Source organism: Haliotis cracherodii, unplaced genomic scaffold (assembly GCF_022045235.1).
Source record: "Haliotis cracherodii isolate W230 unplaced genomic scaffold, xgHalCrac1.p SCAF_4, whole genome shotgun sequence".
Lineage (NCBI taxonomy): Eukaryota > Metazoa > Mollusca > Gastropoda > Lepetellida > Haliotidae > Haliotis > Haliotis cracherodii.
The window spans coordinates 57,600,899-57,622,263 of NW_027266297.1; the positions used below are offsets into that span (position 1 = coordinate 57,600,899).

The following is a 21,365-nucleotide window of genomic DNA, read 5'->3' on the forward strand; positions in this document are numbered from 1 at the left end:
TAGCTAGTGTTACAACATGGGGCACAACATGAAGATGTAGCTAGTGTAACAACATGGGGCACAACAGGAAGATGTAGCTAGTGTAACAACATGGGGCACAACAGGAAGATGTAGCTAGTGTTACAACATGGGGCACAACAGGAAGATGTAGCTAGTGTTACAACATGGGGCACAACAGGAAGATGTAGCTAGTATAACAACATGGGGCACAACAGGAAGATGTAGCTAGTGTTACAACATGGGGCACAACAGGAAGATGTAGCTAGTGTTACAACATGGGGCACAACAGGAAGATGTAGCTAGTATAACAACATGGGGCACAACATGAAGATGTAGCTAGTGTTACAACATGGGGCACAACAGGAAGATGTAGCTAGTGTAACAACATGGGGCACAACAGGAAGATGTAGCTAGTGTTACAACATGGGGCACAACAGGAAGATGTAGCTAGTGTTACAACATGGGGCACAACAGGAAGATGTAGCTAGTGTTACAACATGGGGCACAACAGGAAGATGTAGCTAGTGTAACAACATGGGGCACAACAGGAAGATGTAGCTAGTGTTACAACATGGGGCACAACAGGAAGATGTAGCTAGTGTAACAACATGGGGCACAACAGGAAGATGTAGCTAGTGTTACAACATGGGGCACAACAGGAAGATGTAGCTAGTGTTACAACATGGGGCACAACAGGAAGATGTAGCTAGTGTTACAACATGGGGCACAACAGGAAGATGTAGCTAGTGTAACAACATGGGGCACAACAGGAAGATGTAGCTAGTGTTACAACATGGGGCACAACAGGAAGATGTAGCTAGTATAACAACATGGGGCACAACAGGAAGATGTAGCTAGTGTTACAACATGGGGCACAACATGAAGATGTAGCTAGTGTAACAACATGGGGCACAACAGGAAGATGTAGCTAGTGTAACAACATGGGGCACAACAGGAAGATGTAGCTAGTGTTACAACATGGGGCACAACAGGAAGATGTAGCTAGTGTTACAACATGGGGCACAACAGGAAGATGTAGCTAGTATAACAACATGGGGCACAACAGGAAGATGTAGCTAGTGTTACAACATGGGGCACAACAGGAAGATGTAGCTAGTGTTACAACATGGGGCACAACAGGAAGATGTAGCTAGTATAACAACATGGGGCACAACATGAAGATGTAGCTAGTGTTACAACATGGGGCACAACAGGAAGATGTAGCTAGTGTAACAACATGGGGCACAACAGGAAGATGTAGCTAGTGTTACAACATGGGGCACAACAGGAAGATGTAGCTAGTGTTACAACATGGGGCACAACAGGAAGATGTAGCTAGTGTTACAACATGGGGCACAACAGGAAGATGTAGCTAGTGTAACAACATGGGGCACAACAGGAAGATGTAGCTAGTGTTACAACATGGGGCACAACAGGAAGATGTAGCTAGTGTAACAACATGGGGCACAACAGGAAGATGTAGCTAGTGTTACAACATGGGGCACAACAGGAAGATGTAGCTAGTGTTAAAACATGGGGCACAACAGGAAGATGTAGCTAGTGTTACAACATGGGGCACAACAGGAAGATGTAGCTAGTGTAACAACATGGGGCACAACAGGAAGATGTAGCTAGTGTTACAACATGGGGCACAACAGGAAGATGTAGCTAGTGTTACAACATGGGGCACAACAGGAAGATGTAGCTAGTGTTACAACATGGGGCACAACAGGAAGATGTAGCTAGTATAACAACATGGGGCACAACAGGAAGATGTAGCTAGTGTTACAACATGGGGCACAACAGGAAGATGTAGCTGGTATAACAACATGGGGCACAACAGGAAGATGTAGCTAGTGTTACAACATGGGGCACAACAGGAAGATGTAGCTAGTGTTACAACATGGGGCACAACATGAAGATGTAGCTAGTGTTACAACATGGGGCACAACAGGAAGATGTAGCTAGTATAACAACATGGGGCACAACAGGAAGATGTAGCTAGTGTAACAACATGGGGCACAACAGGAAGATGTAGCTAGTGTTACAACATGGGGCACAACAGGAAGATGTAGCTAGTGTTACAACATGGGGCACAACAGGAAGATGTAGCTAGTGTTACAACATGGGGCACAACAGGAAGATGTAGCTAGTGTTACAACATGGGGCACAACAGGAAGATGTAGCTAGTGTTACAACATGGGGCACAACAGGAAGATGTAGCTAGTGTTACAACATGGGGCACAACAGGAAGATGTAGCTAGTGTTACAACATGGGGCACAACAGGAAGATGTAGCTAGTGTTACAACATAGGGCAAAACAGGAAGATGTAGCTAGTGTAACAACATGGGGCACAACAGGAAGATGTAGCTAGTGTAACAGCATGGGACACAACAGGAAGATGTAGCTAGTGTTACAACATAGGGCACAACAGGAAGATGTAGCTAGTGTTACAACATGGGGCACAACAGGAAGATGTAGCTAGTGTTACAACATGGGGCACAACAGGAAGATGTAGCTAGTGTAACAACATGGGGCACAACAGGAAGATGTAGCTAGTGTAACAACATGGGGCACAACAGGAAGATGTAGCTAGTGTAACAACATGGGGCACAACAGGAAGATGTAGCTAGTGTAACAACATGGGGCACAACAGGAAGATGTAGCTAGTGTAACAACATGGGGCACAACAGGAAGATGTAGCTAGTGTTACAACATGGGGCACAACAGGAAGATGTAGCTAGTGTTACAACATAGGGCACAACAGGAAGATGTAGCTAGTGTTACAACATGGGGCACAACATGAAGATGTAGCTAGTGTTACAACATGGGACACAACAGGAAGATGTAGCTAGTGTTACAACATGGGACACAACATGAAGATGTAGCTAGTGTTACAACATGGGGCACAACAGGAAGATATAGCTAGTGTTACAACATGGGGCACAACATGAAGATGTAGCTAGTGTTACAACATGGGGCACAACAGGAAGATGTAGCTAGTGTTACAACATGGGGCACAACAGGAAGATGTAGCTGGTGTTACAACATGGGGCACAACAGGAAGATGTAGCTGGTGTTACAACATGGGGCACAACAGGAAGATGTAGCTAGTGTTACAACATGGGACACAACAGGAAGATGTAGCTAGTGTTACAACATGGGGCACAACAGGAAGATGTAGCTAGTGTTACAACATGGGGCACAACAGGAAGATGTAGCTGGTGTTACAACATGGGGCACAACAGGAAGATGTAGCTAGTGTTACAACATGGGGCACAACAGGAAGATGTAGCTAGTGTAACAACATGGGGCACAACAGGAAGATGTAGCTAGTGTAACAACATGGGGCACAACAGGAAGATGTAGCTAGTGTTACAACATGGGGCACAACAGGAAGATGTAGCTAGTGTTACAACATAGGGTACAACAGGAAGATGTAGCTAGTGTTACAACATGGGGCACAACATGAAGATGTAGCTAGTGTTACAACATGGGACACAACAGGAAGATGTAGCTAGTGTTACAACATGGGGCACAACAGGGAGATGTAGCTAGTGTTACAACATGGGGCACAACAGGAAGATGTAGCTAGTGTTACAACATGGGGCACAACAGGAAGATGTAGCTAGTGTTACAACATGGGGCACAACAGGAAGATGTAGCTAGTGTTACAACATGGGGCACAACAGGAAGATGTAGCTAGTGTTACAACATGCGGCACAACAGGAAGATGTAGCTGGTATAACAACATGGGGCACAACAGGAAGATGTAGCTAGTGTAACAACATGGGGCACAACAGGGAGATGTAGCTAGTGTTACAACATAGGGCACAACAGGAAGATGTAGCTAGTGTTACAACATGGGGCACAACAGGAAGATGTAGCTAGTGTTACAACATGGGGCACAACAGGAAGATGTAGCTGGTGTTACAACATGGGGCACAACAGGAAGATGCAGCTAGTGTTACAACATGGGGCACAACAGGAAGATGTAGCTAGTGTTACAACATGGGGCACAACAGGAAGATGTAGCTAGTATAACAACATGGGGCACAACAGGAAGATGTAGCTAGTGTAACAACATGGGGCACAACAGGAAGATGTAGCTAGTGTAACAACATGGGGCACAACAGGAAGATGTAGCTAGTGTAACAACATGGGGCACAACAGGAAGATGTAGCTAGTGTAACAACATGGGGCACAACAGGAAGATGTAGCTAGTGTAACAACATGGGGCACAACAGGAAGATGTAGCTAGTGTTACAACATGGGGCACAACAGGAAGATGTAGCTAGTGTTACAACATAGGGCACAACAGGAAGATGTAGCTAGTGTTACAACATGGGGCACAACATGAAGATGTAGCTAGTGTTACAACATGGGACACAACAGGAAGATGTAGCTAGTGTTACAACATGGGACACAACATGAAGATGTAGCTAGTGTTACAACATGGGGCACAACAGGAAGATATAGCTAGTGTTACAACATGGGGCACAACATGAAGATGTAGCTAGTGTTACAACATGGGGCACAACAGGAAGATGTAGCTAGTGTTACAACATGGGGCACAACAGGAAGATGTAGCTGGTGTTACAACATGGGGCACAACAGGAAGATGTAGCTGGTGTTACAACATGGGGCACAACAGGAAGATGTAGCTAGTGTTACAACATGGGACACAACAGGAAGATGTAGCTAGTGTAACAACATGGGGCACAACAGGAAGATGTAGCTAGTGTTACAACATGGGGCACAACAGGAAGATGTAGCTGGTGTTACAACATGGGGCACAACAGGAAGATGTAGCTAGTGTTACAACATGGGGCACAACAGGAAGATGTAGCTAGTGTAACAACATGGGGCACAACAGGAAGATGTAGCTAGTGTAACAACATGGGGCACAACAGGAAGATGTAGCTAGTGTTACAACATGGGGCACAACAGGAAGATGTAGCTAGTGTTACAACATAGGGTACAACAGGAAGATGTAGCTAGTGTTACAACATGGGGCACAACATGAAGATGTAGCTAGTGTTACAACATGGGACACAACAGGAAGATGTAGCTAGTGTTACAACATGGGGCACAACAGGGAGATGTAGCTAGTGTTACAACATGGGGCACAACAGGAAGATGTAGCTAGTGTTACAACATGGGGCACAACAGGAAGATGTAGCTAGTGTTACAACATGGGGCACAACAGGAAGATGTAGCTGGTGTTACAACATGCGGCACAACAGGAAGATGTAGCTGGTATAACAACATGGGGCACAACAGGAAGATGTAGCTAGTGTAACAACATGGGGCACAACAGGGAGATGTAGCTAGTGTTACAACATAGGGCACAACAGGAAGATGTAGCTAGTGTTACAACATGGGGCACAACAGGAAGATGTAGCTAGTGTTACAACATGGGGCACAACAGGAAGATGTAGCTGGTGTTACAACATGGGGCACAACAGGAAGATGCAGCTAGTGTTACAACATGGGGCACAACAGGAAGATGTAGCTAGTGTTACAACATGGGGCACAACAGGAAGATGTAGCTAGTATAACAACATGGGGCACAACAGGAAGATGTAGCTAGTGTTACAACATGGGGCACAACAAGGAGATGTAGCTAGTGTTACAACATGGGGCACAACAGGAAGATGTGGCTAGTGTTACAACATGGGGCACAACAGGAAGATGTAGCTAGTGTAACAACATGGGGCACAACAGGAAGATGTAGCTAGTGTTACAACATGGGGCACAACAGGAAGATGTAGCTAGTGTAACAACATGGGGCACAACAGGAAGATGTAGCTAGTGTTACAACATGGGGCACAACAGGAAGATGTAGCTAGTGTAACAACATGGGGCACAACAGGAAGATGTAGCTAGTGTAACAACATGGGGCACAACAGGAAGATGTAGCTAGTGTAACAACATGGGGCACAACAGGAAGATGTAGCTAGTGTAACAACATGGGGCACAACAGGAAGATGTAGCTAGTGTAACAACATGGGGCACAACAGGAAGATGTAGCTAGTGTTACAACATGGGGCACAACAGGAAGATGTAGCTAGTGTAACAACATGGGGCACAACAGGAAGATGTAGCTAGTGTAACAACATGGGGCACAACAGGAAGATGTAGCTAGTGTTACAACATGGGGCACAACAGGAAGATGTAGCTAGTGTAACAACATGGGGCACAACAGGAAGATGTAGCTAGTGTTACAACATGGGACACAACAGGAAGATGTAGCTTGTGTAACAACATAGAGCACAACAGGAAAATGTAGCTAGTGTAACAACATGGGGCACAACAGGAAGATGTAGCTAGTGTAACAACATGGGGCACAACAGGAAGATGTAGCTAGTGTTACAACATGGGGCACACCAGAAAGATGTAGCTAGTGTTACAACATGGGGCACAACAGGAAGATGTAGCTAGTGTAACAACATGGGGCACAACAGGAAGATGTAGCTAGTGTAACAACATGGGGCACAACAGGGAGATGTAGCTAGTGTTACAACATGGGACACAACAGGAAGATGTAGCTAGTGTAACAACATGGGGCACAACAGTAAGATGTAGCTGGTATAACAACATGGGGCACAACAGGAAGATGTAGCTAGTGTTACAACATGGGGCACAACAGGAAGATGTAGCTAGTGTAACAACATGGGGCACAACAGGAAGATGTAGCTGCTATAACAACATGGGGCACAACAGGAAGATGTAGCTAGTATAACAACATGGGGCACAACAGGAAGATGTAGCTAGTGTAACAACATGGGGCACAACAGGAAGATGTAGCTAGTGTTACAACATGGGGCACAACAGGAAGATGTAGCTAGTGTAACAACATGGGGCACAACAGGAAGATGTAGCTGGTGTTACAACATGGGGCACAACAGGAAGATGTAGCTAGTGTTACAACATGGGGCACAACAGGAAGATGTAGCTAGTATAACAACATGGGGCACAACAGGAAGATGTAGCTAGTGTTACAACATGGGGCACAACAAGGAGATGTAGCTAGTGTTACAACATGGGACACAACAGGAAGATGTGGCTAGTGTTACAACATGGGGCACAACAGGAAGATGTAGCTAGTGTAACAACATGGGGCACAACAGGAAGATGTAGCTAGTGTTACAACATGGGGCACAACAGGAAGATGTAGCTAGTGTAACAACATGGGGCACAACAGGAAGATGTAGCTAGTGTAACAACATGGGGCACAACAGGAAGATGTAGCTAGTGTAACAACATGGGGCACAACAGGAAGATGTAGCTAGTGTTACAACATGGGGCACAACAGGAAGATGTAGCTAGTGTAACAACATGGGGCACAACAGGAAGATGTAGCTGCTATAACAACATGGGGCACAACAGGAAGATGTAGCTAGTATAACAACATGGGGCACAACAGGAAGATGTAGCTAGTGTAACAACATGGGGCACAACAGGAAGATGTAGCTAGTGTTACAACATGGGGCACAACAGGAAGATGTAGCTAGTGTAACAACATGGGGCACAACAGGAAGATGTAGCTGGTGTTACAACATGGGGCACAACAGGAAGATGTAGCTAGTGTTACAACATGGGGCACAACAGGAAGATGTAGCTAGTGTTACAACATGGGGCACAACAGGAAGATGTAGCTAGTGTTACAACATGGGGCACAACAGGAAGATGTAGCTAGTGTTACAACATGGGGCACAACAGGAAGATGTAGCTAGTGTTACAACATGGGGCACAACAGGAAGATGTAGCTGGTGTTACAACATGGGGCACAACAGGAAGATGTAGCTAGTGTTACAACATGGGGCACAACAGGAAGATGTAGCTAGTGTTACAACATGGGGCACAACAGGAAGATGTAGCTAGTGTTACAACATGGGGCACAACAGGAAGATGTAGCTGGTGTTACAACATGGGGCACAACAGGAAGATGTAGCTAGTGTTACAACATGGGGCACAACAGGAAGATGTAGCTAGTGTAACAACATGGGGCACAACAGGAAGATGTAGCTAGTGTAACAACATGGGGCACAACAGGAAGATGTAGCTAGTGTAACAACATGGGGCACAACAGGAAGATGTAGCTAGTGTTACAACATGGGGCACAACAGGAAGATGTAGCTAGTGTAACAACATGGGGCACAACAGGAAGATGTAGCTAGTGTTACAACATGGGGCACAACAGGAAGATGTAGCTAGTGTAACAACATGGGGCACAACAGGAAGATGTAGCTAGTGTTACAACATGGGGCACAACAGGAAGATGTAGCTAGTGTAACAACATGGGGCACAACAGGAAGATGTAGCTAGTGTAACAACATGGGGCACAACAGGAAGATGTAGCTAGTGTAACAACATGGGGCACAACAGGAAGATGTAGCTAGTGTAACAACATGGGGCACAACAGGAAGATGTAGCTAGTGTAACAACATGGGGCTTAACAGAAAGATGTAGCTAGTGTTACAACATGGGGCACAACAGGAAGATGTAGCTAGTGTTACAACATGGGGCACAACAGGAAGATGTAGCTAGTGTTACAACATGGGGCACAACAGGAAGATGTAGCTAGTGTAACAACATGGGGCACAACAGGAAGATGTAGCTAGTGTAACAACATGGGGCACAACAGAAAGATGTAGCTAGTGTTACAACATGGGGCACAACAGGAAGATGTAGCTAGTGTAACAACATGGGGCACAACAGGAAGATGTAGCTAGTGTAACAACATGGGGCACAACAGGAAGATGTAGCTGGTGTAACAACATGGGGCACAACAGGAAGATGTAGCTAGTGTAACAACATGGGGCACAACAGGAAGATGTAGCTAGTGTAACAACTTGGGGCACAACAGGAAGATGTAGCTAGTGTTACAACATGGGGCACAACAGGAAGATGTAGCTAGTGTAACAACATGGGGCACAACAGGAAGATGTAGCTAGTGTTACAACATGGGGCACAACAGGAAGATGTAGCTAGTGTAACAACATGGGGCACAACAGGAAGATGTAGCTAGTGTTACAACATGGGGCACAACAGAAAGATGTAGCTAGTGTTACAACATGGGGTACAACAGGAAGATGTAGCTAGTGTTACAACATGGGGCACAACAGGAAGATGTAGCTAGTGTAACAACATGGGGCACAACAGGAAGATGTACCTGGTGTTACAACATGGGGCACAACAGGAAGATGTAGCTAGTGTTACAACATGGGGTACAACAGGAAGATGTAGCTAGTGTAACAACATGGGGCACAACAGGAAGATGTAGCTGGTGTTACAACATGGGGCACAACAGGAAGATGTAGCTAGTGTTACAACATGGGGCACAACAGGAAGATGTAGCTAGTGTAACAACATGGGGCACAACAGGAAGATGTAGCTGGTGTTACAACATGGGGCACAACAGGAAGATGTAGCTAGTGTTACAACATGGGGCACAACAGGAAGATGTAGCTAGTGTAACAACATGGGGCACAACAGGAAGATGTAGCTGGTGTTACAACATGGGGCACAACAGGAAGATGTAGCTAGTGTAACAACATGGGGCACAACAGGAAGATGTAGCTGGTGTTACAACATGGGGCACAACAGGAAGATGTAGCTAGTGTAACAACATGGGGCACAACAGGAAGATGTAGCTAGTGTTACAACATGGGGCACAACAGGAAGATGTAGCTAGTATAACAACATGGGGCACAACAGGAAGATGTAGCTAGTGTTACAACATGGGGCACAACAGGAAGATGTAGCTAGTGTTACAACATAGGGTACAACAGGAAGATGTAGCTAGTGTTACAACATGGGGCACAACAGGAAGATGTAGCTAGTGTTACAACATGGGGCACAACAGGAAGATGTAGCTAGTATAACAAAATGGGGAACACAGCTGGGTTTGTACTTCTGGTTCACATGGTCAACTCTAGATCCCTCACGGTATTGATTCCCTGCAGGTGCGTCACCACCCCAGGACTTCACAGTGGAGTTCATGGCTGACGAGGACCCCGCGAACTTCAACATCAACTGGCAACCACTCCACACGCGAGTCGTGTCCTACACTATGTACTGGTGCATGAAGGACGAAAACTCAACCAACTGCACAGTAAGCCCCTGGTGCATAGTAGTAGTGGTAGAGGCAGTGGCATAGAGTGAATGAATGTTGTTTTATGTAAAACTCAACCAACTGCACAGTAAGCCCTTAGTGCATAGTAGTAGTAGTAGTGGCAGTGACATAGAGTGAATGAATGTTGTTTTATGTAAAACTCAACCAACTGCACAGTAAGCCCTTAGTGCATCGTAGTAGTAGCAGTGGCCGTGACATAGAGTGGATGAATGTTGTTTTATGTAAATCTCACTTTTGCCAGCTCTTACGACGTGAGATGCTGGGGATTTATTCTGACCCTGAATCAATGACCTGTAACCTCTAGTCCCACACAGGTAGAAAAACAGGCAGCAGAAATATACACATTGAAACAATTCCTCTGAAAATTTCCATTACAGGGTCAGAACTTAACACTAACCCAGTAGTACTAATTCCTGGGGGCTAGTAAATTTTTCCAAATTTCTCCGTTTTAACATTACACTGGCATCTTAGCTTTTGCCTTTAGTTCTTACCCTGCATTCTACCATGAATTTGGAAAATACTTGATTTTGATTGGTGAATCAGAGGTTTCAAATCACAAGTGTATAGTCGACGAAGTCATCTATATCACCCGCCCATTTTAACAGGTTTTGGTCCCAAGCCGGGTAATTTCTCTTAGCCCATGTCAAAATAGCTGCAATGGAAATTCTAAAATAAACATTTCTAAAACTCCTTACTTTTAATATCAAATGGTACCAGTTCAGTATGTGCTTTATATATAGACATGCAATGTTTGGCAAGGAAATATTTAACAGTTTATTTGTTTTACTCTATAAGTGAACCCACCCTATATTAAAAAATAAGTCCAACTTGTTGCCATAGAAACAAAAAAAATTAAAAATTTCTAAAATTCTTAAATAGCAAAAGGCACCAGATCAGCATGAGTCTGATAGACTTGCAAAGTTTCGTAGAGAAATATTAAATGGTTTCTAAGTTATGCTCTGGAAACGATTTTGGGACTCAAAAAGTTCAGTTTATATTTAAATTTGTGTTTGGTTCCAAATGCAATTTAGCGAAATTAAATCTACCGGTAACTTAGGTCTACACTGAAAACTCAGTATGTTTATCTCCTAATTCTTTCTGACCACAGACCCCCTTGGACTGGAAGAGAGTGTTCCCCAACACCACCGAGTACAATCTGACCCTCCCAGGACTTAGTGAGAACACCACACAAGACTACATGGTTGGGATCTCTGCCGAGGCCATCATGACCTCACGGAGGTCAGGGAGGTCACGGAGGGACACAGGTCTGGTGACCAGCAGTGGCATCTCATGGAGTCAATGCCTTCACATCAGTGGAAAAAGTAAGTAATATTTCACTCCTGTCATTCCATGTGAATTAAAGTGAGTGTGCAGCTTCTGGTGGTAAACCAGCACCATGGGCTCTATCAAAGTAGTACATCATTCAACTGTTGATTTTCAAATGTTGAAGACACCACTTGTATATCTCCCTCAAACTGGGTAATGGTCCCCTTATTTCTCTCCCTCTTGTTACCAGCCCTTGACCAGAAGGTGCAGGCTTAGACCAGTCCCATTACAGGGGTGTGGAATTGTTCTTACCATGCAGTGTTAAAAATTGGCACCAGTCCTGTAGCCCTTGCCAAAATACCAGTACAAAATAGTTAAGGTATGCTAAGGACCATGGGCAACATCAAAGTGGTATTCAAATGTTGAAGACACCACTTGTATATCTCCCTCAAACTGGGTAATGGTCCCCTTCTCTCTCTCTCTCTCCCGGTCGCTTGTTACCAGCCCTTGACCAGAAGGTGCAGGCTTGGACCAGTCCCATTACAGGGGTGTAGAATTGTTCTTACCATGCAGTGTTAGAAATTGGCAGTAGTCCTATATGCCCAATAGTTTAGGTATCATAAGGACTAGTTGAAATTTGGCCTTTTTAAAGGTTTTGCCATATGTTATCATTATAAGGGTGTGTGTGTTGGAAAACAGCTTTCTGATTGGTCAATATTTTTAGTTAGCATTGTTAATGTATTTGCAGGACATTAAGGAGTAATTAAATGTTTGATTCACAATTTTCAAATAATATGAAAACTTATTGTTTAAAATTTTCCCAGCTCCCACCGCAGCGCCTGAGGTCCTGCACATGTCCAGCCACCCCAAGACTGCCAGCATAGACTTGGAGTGGCAGAAGCTGAGCTGCTTGCAGACACCAAGTGTACTGACTGGTGTACTCGTGGTGTACTGTGTAGTGGATGGAGATACTTGTTCAGGTAACTATATAAAATGATTGAGAATGAAACAATCTGACCACTATCTGGTCGCAACTCCTTCCCATTTTCTGTGAAGACATTCACTGTAAGTAGCCCAGTGATCTAAGGTGATGCTTCTCACTGTCAAGAGATCCATCCCTTGACCATGCAGGAATCGCTTGTCATAGGTTAAAATCATGGATTGTCCAATTCTACTATGAATTCTATTTACAAGCAAAGAAAGTCAGAGACTTTTCCATCAAAAACAAACTTTGTATTCTAGTATTCTCATGAAGAGATATATTTCCAGGCACATTCATCGTGTTTGTTAGCTTTGCATTGTTTTCTTTGTTTATAGGTCTGTGTCTCTTTCTTGAAATGCAAATATGTTTCCCCAATTGGTTATAATGACTACAGAATGAATAGCAACTTTGTTCTGAAATTGACTATTCGTGTGTATGTCCACGTTTTTATCTTGACATCTGGCTGGAAAACAACCTTAGTTGTGGGGGTTGGTGGGTTGCCTTGTGGCGTGTGTGTTTCTTCCTCACGGAGAAGATCCAGAGTTTGAATTCTAGGAAATCACATTTGTAATGGATGATGATAAGGAAACAACGTTTGTTTCCAGGACCAGAACAGAGTCAGATGGCTGTAGGTCAAGGGGTCAGCTACACCTTGAAGAACTTGGACACTGGAAACACCTACCTCATCAAAGTGTGTGGTGTGTCAGCAGCAGGGAATGGACCATTCAGTACACCAGTCAAAGTAGAGCTGGCAGCAGGTCAGTGATGCATACACCTCAAGCTTGTGTCAGGATTTGAGTTTTATGATCTGATTTAACTGCTCTTAAGATGGAATATGAAACAGATGTCTTGATGGGTAGAGTCATACTCGAATAGTAACACATTACTGGAATGGATTAAACATCCTATCATTGGCAAGGACAGAAGGATAACAAAGAGTGAGTGAGTGAGTGAGTGAGTTTGGTTTTATGCCGCTTTCAACAGTAATCCAGTTACATCACAGCGTGTCAGCTTAATGTTGGAGGAAAGCCCTAAGTGATGCTGGTCTCAGACATTAACCACTTCGGTGAAACCCACGACCACGGGTATGGTGCTGACAAACCTAGAAACATAATTGGGGCGAACCAGGATTCGAACCCACAATCGTAGGTTTCTTGCATGCCCAAAGGATGCAACTCTGCACAGCAAATCGCGTCACCCCCGATAACAAACAAAATATATAGAACAATGGTTTCAGAGTTATACATATAATTTAAATGAGTGAGTGAGTGAGTTTGATTAACATGCTTTGAACAGTATTGTAGTTATATCACAGTGTGTCAGTTTGATTTGGAAGGAAAACTAAGATAATATCCAAGAAAAGAAAATCACACTTGAAGACAAAATCCAGGAAAAGTTTGCAAGTTGTATAAATATGCATCAGATTTTGAAATACACCAAAAATAATCAACAGCTGCCTATTTCATGTGGAAGTTGCTGCTTGAGTGATAGACCACCCTATCATTGCAAAAGTCATAGTTTTAGTTCTGTATTATTGATGGAGATTTAGGATACTCTACTTGGTTGGTTGGTTGGTTGGTTTGTTGTTTAACGCCGCACTCAGCACTATTCCAGCTATATGACGGCGGTCTGTAAATAATCGAGTCTGGACCAGACAATCCAGTGATTAATATCATGAGCATCGATCCACGCAAGTGGGATTGATGACATGCATCAACCAAGTCACCGAGCCTGATCACCCGATCTCGTTAGTCGCCTTTTACGACAAGCATAGTCACCTTTTACGGCAAGCATGGGTTGCTGAAGACCTATTCTACCACGGAATCTTCACGGGTCTACTCTACTGGTAAAAAGCTTCGTTTCTGTTACTATTTACTACTCCATGAAACATTCCATTCCAGGAAGGCTTTGGGTTTGTGAGGAAATGCCATTGATGCATGAATTTGTTTTCTCAACTCTGTAGACACAGATGGACAGACCCCTGAAGATCCGGGGAAGACTAGGTCTTTAGCAACCCATGCTTGCCATAAAAAACCCTGACTATGCTTGTCGTAAGAGGCGACTAACGGGATCGGGTGGTCGGGCTCACTGACTTGGTTGATGCATGTCATCGATCCCAAATGCGTGGATTGATTCTCATGATATCAATCACTGGATTGTCTGGTCCAGACTTGATTATTTACAAACCGCCGTCATATAGCTGGAATATTGCTGAGTGCGACGGTTAACAACAAACAAACAAACAAGATGGTGGACACAGACCAGAAGCATCTATCAAATATAATTGTATCATAAGTTGAACACCTTTACGACCAAAGTCTTCTAATTTTAGTAACTCTTAAATCTACTATTGTCATCTTGATATTATTGTCCAGGAAATATATAGAACTACCCCAAATCAAAGAGACTTGCTCCAGTATTTGTACCTGTGAGGACACAGATGATGATGACAAGAGTCAGTCCTCACTGAGATGTTACGGTGTGTTTCAGACCTTGCTCTCATCTACACAGCAGTCATTGTGGCCAGTGTGATGCTTCTCCTGTTGTTCATCTTCTTCTGTGTCATATGGGGATGTTGGTGAGTATCCTCAATCTGTTGTTGATGCTCCATGTCATAATTACGAATAACTGTTGACGTTCCATGTCATAATTACGAATAACTGTTGACGCTCCATGTCATAATTACGAATAACTGTTGACGTTTTATGTCATAATTACGAATAACTGTTGACGCTTCATGTCATAATTACTAATAACTGTTGACCTTCCATGTCATAATTATGAATAACTGTTGACGCTCCATGTCATAATTACGAATAACTGTTGACGCTTCATGTCATAATTACAAATAACTGTTGATGCTTCATGTCATAATATCGAATAACTGTTGACGCTCAATGTCATAATTCCTAATAACTGTTGACGTTCCATGTCATAATTACGAATAACTGTTGACGCTCCATGTCATAATTAAGAATAACTGTTGACGCTTCATGTCATAATTACGAATAACTGGTGACGTTCCATGTCATAATTACGAATAACTGTTGATGCTCCATGTCATAATAACGAATAACAGTGGATGTTCCATGTCATAATTACTAATAACTGTTGACATTCCATGTTATAATTACTAATAACTGTTGACATTCCATGTCATAATTAATAATAACTGTTGACGTTCCATGACACATGTCAAAATTACGAGTGACTGTTGATGCTCCATGTCATAATTAAGAATAACTGTTGATGCTCCATGTCATAATTACGAATAACTGTTGATGCTCCATGTCATAATTAAGAATAACTGTTGATGCTCCATGTCATAATTACGAATAACTGTTGATGCTCCATGTCATAATTACGAATAACTGTTGACGCTCCATGTCATAATTACGAATAACTGTTGATGCTTCATGTCATAATTACAAAATAACTGGTGATGTTCCATGTCATAATTACGAATAACTGTTGATGCTCCATGTCATAATTACGAATAAATGTTGACATTCCATGTCATATTTAAGAATAACTGTTGACGCTCCATGTCATAATTACGAGTGACTGTTGATGCTCCATGTCATAATTACGAGTGACTGTTGATGCTCCATGTCATAATTATTCTAGCAATGTCAATTTCTTGATATGACTACTATGGCAGAATTGGACTCACAGATGTCCTTGCTTTACAGGTTACACACAACCAAATGTTTTCCCATAGACTTCTATAGTAACGTTTTGATTTTTTTTAAAATAACTAAGCATTCAACAGCTATTACCTGTACGTGTGTGCACAGTTTGGCCTTAGAGCAGCAATAAAAAAAATAAAAATGACTAGCTTAGCCAGCTCCTTTTCCGAGTACCGGAAGCTAAACACACCACCCCCAGTTTCGCACCAAATGTCACCTACTTGAAAAAAGCTGTGGTCACATTCAGCATAAGTCATCATGTTGAAAAAGACAGTACTAAATATAGAAAAACATGGTCAGTTTTAATAACTGGATGGATGTACATTTGAAAGACATAAAAATCTTACAGAATATCCTCCAATCATAGCCTGCAGATATCTCTCGATCTGCACTGAAGGCTCCCTACGAAAACCGCACTGTCCAAACTGGTTCTGATTTGGTGTAGTAGAACCTGTAGCTGCAGTTTTTGTGTCATGTTCATTTTAACATGTAGATTGACCAAATATGTTGATAGGTAATTGCTCCAAAATTTTAGAAAATGAAAAGAAATTTTATGTTCCTTCAAACGTGTTTCTGATGATTTCAGCACAATACAACAAAACACCAAGATGGAGGTAGCTTACCCCCAAAACAAGTTACAGCTGCTGCAACATGATGATGTAAGTACAGTAGAACACGGATGTAACGAACTACAAGGACCAGGGAAATCAGTTCGTTATATCCGTTGTTCGTTTTTCACATCAATTGCATTTATAATTCTTAATTTAGTATCTAAACTGAAAGCTTTCCTTTTACTATTGCCTGCCATGATAGCATATGCAAGTTAGTGAGTGAGTATGGTTTAATGCCGCTTTTAGCAATATTCCAGCAATATTACACCAGAAATGGGCTTCACACTTTGTACCCATGTCGGGAATCGAACACAGGTCTTTGGCGTGACGAGCGAACGCTTTAACCACTAGGCTACCCGACCCCTCATATGCAAGTGAACTGACCCTTTGATGACTTTGTTGCTTCAAGTGTTTAAGAGGTCACCTTCTGTCTTCTACTGTATATTACACCGAGGAATCTAACTTCTTGATGCTAATGTTTCTCATATTCCAAGCTGGTCCCGGCTTTGTCAACTTCTCCAAAGTTCAATGGAGTCAACACTTAGAGAAACTCCTGTCTCAGTCATCTTTAGCAGCCAGCCATCAGTTCCTTACATATTTAAAAAAATATTCCTGGCTCAATCCTTAGTAAGTTGCTTGTCAGATCATAATATGGAGCTTCTGCTTTGATGTTTGAGGTCCTTGCAGAGCTCATTGTCTTAAGGCAAGGGTTTTACACAATTTGCCTAAGCACTGACCGATTCCCTTTCTGGACCCCACAAAGTATTTTTTCAATAAAAAAACCCCGACAGAATTATTTATTCAATTATGATCACCTATATTCCCCATGAAGCTAATTGAAGTTATTGTTTTTAAAGACTATTTTTGATGTCATCACATAAATATTTTCAGGATATTGACAAGACAGCAACACGTCCTGAAAACAATGCATCAGCCAAAAATCATACCTATTGGAAAAGTGGAACAGACAAAGATCGAGCGGTAGACAATGAACTGGAAGACACCAAACTTTTACCTTCAGAATCCTACAAAGAAAATGCAAGTATAAGATGGAGAGAATCATTCGGCCCCAAAAGAACTGACCCTTGTTACATGGCCTCATCAGCTAAGAAGAACTCCCTGGAACTTAAGCCTGAAAATAGAGAAAAAAATGGTTTGGCCCAACTCACAGACACAATGGATCCCTATGAAATAGTGGATTCTGATGGTGTAGACATTCCCCGGGAACGGCTGTCATCATTTAAAAGTCATCTCCCAGTGAGAGATTACTGCTATGTTGTGAAAGGGGATATTAACTATGAGAACAATGTGAAGGCTGAATCACAACAGGAATATTCATCTCATCCTCTCATTACAGATCCGAAAGAATTACAAGAAGTACACGATAAAGTTCATCCACATTTTCATTCTACCAATCTGGATATTGTTCCTCCTCATCCACAATTTATCCCATCTTCAACTAATGTAAGTGCTTTTGTAACTGTACAACATACTCATGATGACCAACTTTCCAAACTTGATCATCCTCCACCAACAAGCCTGCAGAATTACCCACCACCAACTAAGGCTTTCTTTGCCACACAGGCTAACCCTCTGCCTGATTACAGAGCTGTGGGAGATCCTCCATCAGATCAAAATCTGCTGAAGATGCCCCCTACTCCCAATGTACAATATTCTACAAATTCTGCACATTTACAAACTAACAAATCAACAACATATGTTATAGATCCTCCATCTCCTCAACTTCCACATCGACAAAGTCTTCCAAGGCCTGCTTGTGTTTCTAGCTCAGGGATGTTCCCCCATGTGCAAAGTCATACATTCATAGAAGAGCAAAATCATCCACCACCAGCAACAACGTGCAATTCACCAAATCACAACAACAAAATTCACATGCATGAACAAAATCCTTTTCAATATCTTCAAAATGAATACTCTTACCTCACCTCTGATAATTCAATAACTGTGTCAGAGCAAAATGATAATGAATCAACAAAAGAGCAATATACTCCAATAAATACTATACCTGTGCAAATCCCCAAGCCTCCAAATCGTAAAAATCTTCCTAGTCCTGCAAGTGTAAGTAATCCAGTACCTGCAGAACCTGTACAAAATAAAGAAACTATTGATCCAAAACATCCTCCTCCAAATCTTCAAAATGAACCCCTTCCTCGGGACAAAAATAGTCCAATAACTAGTGTCCCAATTCAGAATAACAAGGAACAGAAACAAGAGAAAGATATTCCACATCCGCTGACTGTTATTACACCTGTGCAAATCCCAAAGCCTCGCACCAGTCTGCAAAGTCCAAAACCTTTCAAACCCGTTCCTCCAGAACCAGTGGCTCAGAACACTGGAAGAGATACAACAGATGGCAGAATCAAGAATGAACCTAAACAGCAACAGGAGCCCAAGCCCATAAGAACAAATGTTACACCAGGAAGTAATGAACCTGATAATAAGTCTACCAATGACAAAAAGCCCTCGCAACTGTCAAGTGAAATTCCAAAAAACAGTGGCTCTGCAGACAAATCCTCACAGGAGAACCTTCCTCCCATGCTGAGTTATTCATCCAGACCTCCCTCTGCCAAATCTAGAACAAACAGTAAGACAGATGAAGACAATAATGTTCTTGATATTTCCTTTCTTGCCGGAGAGCTACTAGGGGAAGGTTTGACGACTAAAAAAGATGAAGATGGTCCAGAAGTTACCACGAGGCCTACGAAACCAAGAGGGCCAACATCTTTACGAGATGCCAAGGTGAAGCCCAAGCCTCCTGATGTTCCTCCAAAGCCAATGTTTGTGACTGCTAGACACAGCAGCCTTGGCCATGTTGAGGCGAGTCCCACAGCAGTGTCTGACCCTCCAGCAGTCTTCAACAGAAGGGAGTTCTAACAAGAATCATGACGAGCAGCATGAAGACATTTCAATCCATTTAGTGCCATTCAAAGCTCTAATGTTCAATTGTGTTTCAAAGGGACCAGGAACCTCATACAATGTGAGTGCTTGATAGTGCTGACTAAAGGATAATAAGTCTAATGTTTGGAGAGAATCTGACGTGAAAAACATTCATGGTGATGTCAATGGTCACCTTATTCAGCACAGATTTCAACCATCAATCTTAACAGTACTTATTCTTCTTACGGGAATCCAAATCTGTTACTGTTTTGGACAATTCATAATGTTCATGACCCTCAATTTTGTAGTTCACTTTGCAGCTTCATTTAACTGTTTTCATTAAAGGATGTCATGGGGTATGCACATTTATATGTAATGCATCCATAGTTTTACCTTGACCTTCAAAACTAGGGGTCCGAGGCACCCCTGGTAATATATTTTAATGATTCTTACAGGAAATATGAGGGTCCTGTAATGTAATGAATTTGTGTTGAAAGTGTGACAATTATTATAAATACAGGACCTTTACATTTCTTGTCAAGAAATTGGTACAATGAATATAAAGGATGCACATTTCCGTGTAAAGTCCAGGTATCGGCAGATCTCAGATGTTTACCACTTCATTGAAACCCATGAGCACGGGTATGGCACTTACTGGGCCAAAGAAAGGCCTGCTTGCACCCAAGTTTATAGTTTGTTGCATTCAAAGGCATAGGATCATAAAGAAAGTATGAGAGAAATATAAGTCTTTTGCAAAGAGACGCAAAATGTTACATACTAAGTCAAGATTAACATATCATGAGAATACGGATGAAGAGATGTTCGTCTCAGCTGTTTGAATTTTGATAATCATATGTTTATTGCTTGCCTCTAGATACAGGCACTTTTGTCTAATGGGTATTGTTGAGATTGTAGATGTAGGTTTTAGGCTGAGTAACCTTGAACCACTTCACGCTTTCTTGCCAGTTTTGTCTTTCTAAAGAAATGATTTTTGTCCGATTTTCATATAGTTATATATTGTCATTCATTGAAAGAGATCAATACATGTCCAAATCTTGAACCTAATAGTAACTAGAAGCAACAAAAAGAATTTCCGTAATCACAAGATATCGCTACCAAAAGCAGAGTCCATTGTACGATTCTGACTATACCACCAGTATGTGCCGATGAATTACTACCAAAAAGTGACGATACCAGGTGTAAGGTGAAAAGGTGAGCGTATCCTGCCCAAACCATCACAAACACAGCCCCTTCACACTATCCATGCATATTTAGTACCCCTCCTTGATTCATGAATGGTGGGGGCGGTCGGGTAGCCTTGAGGTGGAAGCGTTTGCTTGTCACCCTGAAAACCCGGTTCAATTCACAACATAGGTACAATGTGTGAAGCCCTTTTGTGGTGTCCCCTGCCATGACATTGCTGGGATATTGCTAAAAGCGGCGTAAAACCTCACTCACTCACTCACTCACTCATGAATGGTGATGTGACATTGAAAACTCAGTGGCAGTGGTAAACTCCCCAACTGTCAAACTGTACTGGTTTGACATCGGTAAGGGCATGGCTATACCTCCAACCTTAGCTTTAATGATATTCCAGCTGGATTCCGGCGGTCTGAAAATAAGCGAGCCTGGACCAGACAATCCAGTGACTGACGTCATGAGCATCAATCTATGCAATTAAGATACATAATATGCATCAACTAAGTCACCGAGTCTGACCACCTGATCCCTTTAGTTGCCTCTTATGACAAGCATGGGTTACTAAAGACCAATTTTG

General features: G+C 42.6%; 1 protein-coding gene across 1 annotated transcript in view; it reads left to right on the forward strand.

The window, feature by feature from the left end:
- LOC139479771 (uncharacterized) overlaps positions 1-19,896 on the forward strand; it is a 43,415-nt gene extending 23,519 nt beyond the window's left edge. The window contains exons 11-17 of the mRNA XM_071262629.1: positions 9,973-10,121; positions 11,251-11,464; positions 12,233-12,388; positions 12,996-13,148; positions 14,881-14,968; positions 16,666-16,738; positions 17,582-19,896. Coding sequence (XP_071118730.1) covers positions 9,973-10,121; positions 11,251-11,464; positions 12,233-12,388; positions 12,996-13,148; positions 14,881-14,968; positions 16,666-16,738; positions 17,582-19,585 — 2,837 coding nt within the window. The 3' untranslated portion in view covers positions 19,586-19,896. The remainder of the gene's footprint in view (positions 1-9,972; positions 10,122-11,250; positions 11,465-12,232; positions 12,389-12,995; positions 13,149-14,880; positions 14,969-16,665; positions 16,739-17,581) is intronic.
- Positions 19,897-21,365: the final 1,469 nt, after the last annotated feature.